This window comes from Mizuhopecten yessoensis, unplaced genomic scaffold, assembly GCF_002113885.1.
Source record: "Mizuhopecten yessoensis strain PY_sf001 unplaced genomic scaffold, ASM211388v2 scaffold7547, whole genome shotgun sequence".
NCBI lineage: Eukaryota > Metazoa > Mollusca > Bivalvia > Pectinida > Pectinidae > Mizuhopecten > Mizuhopecten yessoensis.
Genome location: NW_018407102.1, coordinates 678,560 through 683,159, shown reverse-complemented (window position 1 = coordinate 683,159; position 4,600 = coordinate 678,560). Strand labels below are relative to the sequence as shown.

Here is a 4,600-nt window from a genome sequence, read left to right as displayed (position 1 = left end):
GTGTGTGGGGGGGGGTGTTAGCTTCTATCACATACTGAATCAGACCCCTGGAATCTTGTAGCCCAGAGAACTGGCGAGCATCAACATTAAACAGATCGTCTAAGTGGACATTTAGGTCACTCGTGAAAAAAATATCTTGTGGTACAACAACCTGATGGTCTAAAAAGGTAGACCACTATTCAAAAAACTTCATTTCGGAAAGAGTTCTGTTTAGATGGAGGAGGCCATGTAAATGATACACTATCTGAATTGTTTATAATCAGCAATGATAGAGTAAGTCATGTGCTCAAAGTGTGTACATGCATCATGTTGGCCGGGAGAGATATGTTTCACACTTAGGCCTTTCTTAAACAGAACAGCCACCCCACGACCACGTCTGCCGAGTCTAGTATTGTGAAGCAATCAATAGCCTGGTATTAGTGTATAACAACTGAATCCGTTTCCTGCTGCAATGGAAACCTCTGGGATATAACCATCAAGGAAATAGTCAAAAGGCAGTGCGTGAGATGGATCCATGCAAATTTTAATTCAGTCGATGTTGATGAAGTTACGTCGATCGTGGAATAATCAATGCCGTAAAAAAGTAATGGGTTAACTCCATTCTTTTGACTATCCATTCAATGACTATCAACGAAAGTCAAAAGACCCATCATAAGACACTAAAAACTTTTACTAAGTTCATGCTACAAGGGCATCCTTAGCTGACAAGGCACTGAGCCCACACCAACCTTCTCTTAATGAGCTGTGCAATCTTAACCATTATACTGTCACCGTGTTCAGGAAGGCGCATGTACTAATACACATACAACGGATAACTCGTGTGTTTGATATGCATGTCATTTATACTAGATCTAAATCATGTATCCTAATACTGTATTCAATGTGAATTCATTCCACTTCTAAGTAACCAAATAAACCAAAAAGTCGATGATTGTTTTTCAAAATATGATCAGTTTCGTGCTGTAACTTATAATGTGTTAAGATCATTGTAAAGTGGGATGTACAGGAGAAAACGTTTGTATTCAACAACGTTTGATATGTTATTTAGATATTTTTCCAGCAAATGCTTATTATGGCGACCTGCATCGATCTTTAAAACAGTCTTTCAGTTTAAATATCGTCTTTCCAGCAAATGATTTTTATTTCGACCTGCATCGATTTTTAAAACAATCTTTCAGTTTAAAGATCGTCTTTAAAGTCTGCACTAAGTATCATGCTCGTCACTTCTGCTTTCTTCCTCCATTTAACATTCCAGACTTTCAGAAAACTTTTCCGTAATCCTGCATGCCCTTGATTTGAATCCTATGTTGTTTGTGTATGTAAGACGGACGAGAACCATGTCGAACATCATTATCATGCATGTATACGCCATACATACACAGACATCAAGTAATAAAGTCTTGCACCATTAAGGCAGTGGTAGCATTTCTTCGTCGAAAGAATGATTAAAACACACTCGGTGATTCCGTCCATTTCTGATATTACAGCATCATAAAACGTTTGGTTAATGGCATCCGGTATTATTTATTTATATTTTAGAAATTCTGGTAGTAGGCAGAACTCATATCCTTTATTTCATAATCATTCAATAGTATTGGGTTTGTGGTATGATCAGATCATGGAGTATATTTCGCTGTAAATCTTAAGTGACCTTTATAGCCCGAGTTTCCTCTGGCACTGACACCAGACTTAGACATTGTGACATATAGATACCAAACCAGACATCTATCTGTCAAAATGTCTAAGTCTGGTGTCAGGGCCAGAGTAAACTCGGCCTAGTGACCTTTAGTGATTTCTTGAAGTCATGATTTGTAGCAGTGTGGTGTTGTGGTGTATTCATTGTGAACGTCAAAACTACACCCGGATGACCAGTAAAGGTCGGGATTAGACATAGGCGGTATACTACAAAAGCCTCACTGAGGTGTATTCAAATGATCAATACAAGTATTGACCACAGGGTCAGTGTGTACATAGCCGTGTCCTAGTTTACTCGACCACAGGTCAGAAACTATAACCCTACGCTAACACTGGCTCAGCAATATCTTAACAATATGTAAAATTCGCATCAAGATAACGTCCATATCTACTTAAGATGCAACTGGATATTGGCTTGACATGTATAAAATTTACATGAAAACTAAAACTAATGTTTATTGAAAATCTATTTTGCGTTTGTGCGACGCTACTTGGAATACTTTTCAGTGTCCATAGTTTTGTTCTAATACCTTTATGAAACAAGAGATTCCAGAGGGATCTTGGCGCCCACCTTTGTACCATCTTCATTAGTTCTTTGTTAGTTCGATCTTTTCTCTTCTTTCCTCTAATCTGTTTGATCGAGTCATGTTAACAGTAAATGCACCTTGAGGTAACTTTTGATCTAAACTTATTACTGATGTGTATGAAAGCCAACCTTCAAATTGAGTTTGTCATTTCACATATTTACTAGTACAGTACTTAATGTGAAAGAAATAGAATCGATCATTGCAATATGAGAAAGATCTGTTTAGTTCTTCTTTTAATCCATTTTGTTTTTATGATCAGTCTCAAAATATAACATACACAACGAGGGATCAAGGGGAACCTACATTTAAAATTTGAGAAAGATCCCTCCCGTACTTCCCGAGAAATAGCGATAACAAACTTTCACTATCAAAATCCAAGATGGCTGCCTGTCGGCCATGTTGTTTATCCGATCAGTCTCTAAAATTGCCCTGCACAGCTAGGACCAAGGGGAACCTACATATAAAATTTAAGAAAGATCCCTCTAGTTCTTCCGGAGAAATAGCGGTAACAAACCTACAATATCAAAACCAAAGATGGCTGCCTGTCGGCCATGTTGTTTATCCGATCAGTCTCAAAAAAATGCCCTGCACAGCTAAGGACCAAGGGGAACCTACATATAAAATTTGAGAAAGATCCCTCTAGTAGGGAAAACTACATATAAAATTAAAGAAAGATCCCTCTAGTTCTTCCGGAGAAATAGCGGTAACAAACTTTCAATATCAAAACCAAAGATGGCTGCCTGTCGGCCATGTTGTTTATCCGATCAGTCTCAAAAAAATGCCCTGCACAGCTAAGGACCAAGGGGAACCTACATATAAAATTTGAGAAAGATCCCTCTGGTACTTCTTGAGAAATAGCGATAACAAACTTTCAATATCAAAATCCAAGATGGCTGCCTGTCGGCCATGTTGTTTATCCGATCTGTCTCAAAAGTTGCCCTGCACAGCTAAGGACCAAGTGGAACCTACATATAAAATTTGAGAAAGATCCCTCTAGTACCTCTTGAGAAATAGCGATAACAAGAATTGTTTACGGACGGACGACGGACGACGGACAACGGACGGACGACGGACCACGGACGCAGGGTGATTTGAATAGCCCACCATCAGATGTAAAAGGAGGAGATAATTTTGCAATATTATCCGGATATGACATCTAAATGTTTAACTAAAGTTGACTGTCTGTTCAGAGCGCTGGATCACAGCTCGGTCTTTGCTTTATTGTTGTGTATATTAGGAAGCTCGTGTAACAGGAAGTTCATCCTTTTCTCAAACAGGTTCTGGCCCTGGACAGGCTTGAACGTGAGTTCCAGGTAGTCCCTTGACGTAGAACTAAACTGCTCCCACGGTACCAGACTTCCGCCGTTCGGATTGCTAAGCAAAACAATACACGCATGAAAGCTTTCACATTCATTCATAAACTTTCTATAATTATGTAGAAAAAATATCTACATGGACTTAAAGATCTGAAATATCTTTCTTGTGTGTATAATCGTGATTTCCCTGAATCTCAAATCAATACTGAACACGTTACTAAATTGAAAATGTTTAGATTTACTACACTGTCATTTCATGCGTCCTTGGGAATTTTCTTGCAAAACAATATCTGGCAAAAGTAAGTATTTATCAGTATTTTCCTGATATGTTAAAATATAAAATATAGTTTTGTGTTTCGACACTTACCCTGTTTTTGCGAAGTTTGTCCAGTACGAAACTAAAACATCAGTGAATTCCCTGCCCTCATCCGTGGCAAGCGACTCGTCATTCTGGCTGGCCGGACCAAACATATAAGGAAGTTCCATGCCATGGCCGGCACCCATCCCATCAATCCAGGCTGGTATGGGAAACAAGAAAGTAAAACTGAGTTCCTGACTGTAGACGTAATGGTAGGTATTAGAAGATGTCCTGTCTTGAGCATGGAATTCAACAAGTTGTAGAGCCGGTGCAACAAAGCAGGATTCTGCATACAGATAGTTGATATTCTTACTTTGTTGCAGCAGGTCGTCTGAGCTGTACTCCTTGCAGATGGCGTCTGAGAGAGACTCGTCTCCATACATATCCCTGGCAACAGCTGGTCCTAGCACATCACAAAGTACAGGGGTCGGCAGTCCCTGCTCCATATCAAACTGCATTGATTCCTGATGCTCAGCAAACATGTACGTAGTGAGCGACCCTTCGTTGCTTGTGGTTCCCGCTATCACATCTAAGGACCGGAAGAAGACTGACACGTCTGAGTTGGGATCCCGAAGACTGTCAATGGGCTCCTGATGAAACAATTCACCATCCACAACCGGCCAAAGCACTGATCGTTACGAGAA

General features: G+C 39.7%; 1 protein-coding gene across 1 annotated transcript; it reads right to left on the bottom strand.

Moving 5' to 3' along the window:
- Nucleotides 1–3,455: 3,455 nt before the first annotated feature.
- Nucleotides 3,456–4,600, bottom strand: LOC110453902 (cocaine esterase-like). The gene is made up of 2 exons (XM_021503116.1): nucleotides 3,966–4,600; nucleotides 3,456–3,656 (listed from the first exon to the last, which is right to left on the bottom strand). Exons 1-2 carry the CDS (start codon nucleotides 4,436–4,438, stop codon nucleotides 3,482–3,484), a joined length of 648 nt encoding a protein of 215 aa, XP_021358791.1. The 5' UTR covers nucleotides 4,439–4,600; the 3' UTR covers nucleotides 3,456–3,481.

Bases quoted from the DNA above. Each gene is read 5' to 3' on its own strand.
- LOC110453902 (XM_021503116.1), bottom strand. From the start codon at position 4,438: ATGTTTGCTGAGCATCAGGAATCAATGCAGTTTGATATGGAGCAGGGA. The intron at 3,657-3,965 runs GTAAGTGTCGAA...TGTTTTGCTTAG, and splicing joins ACAAACTTCGCAAAAACAGG to CAATCCGAACGGCGGAAGTC.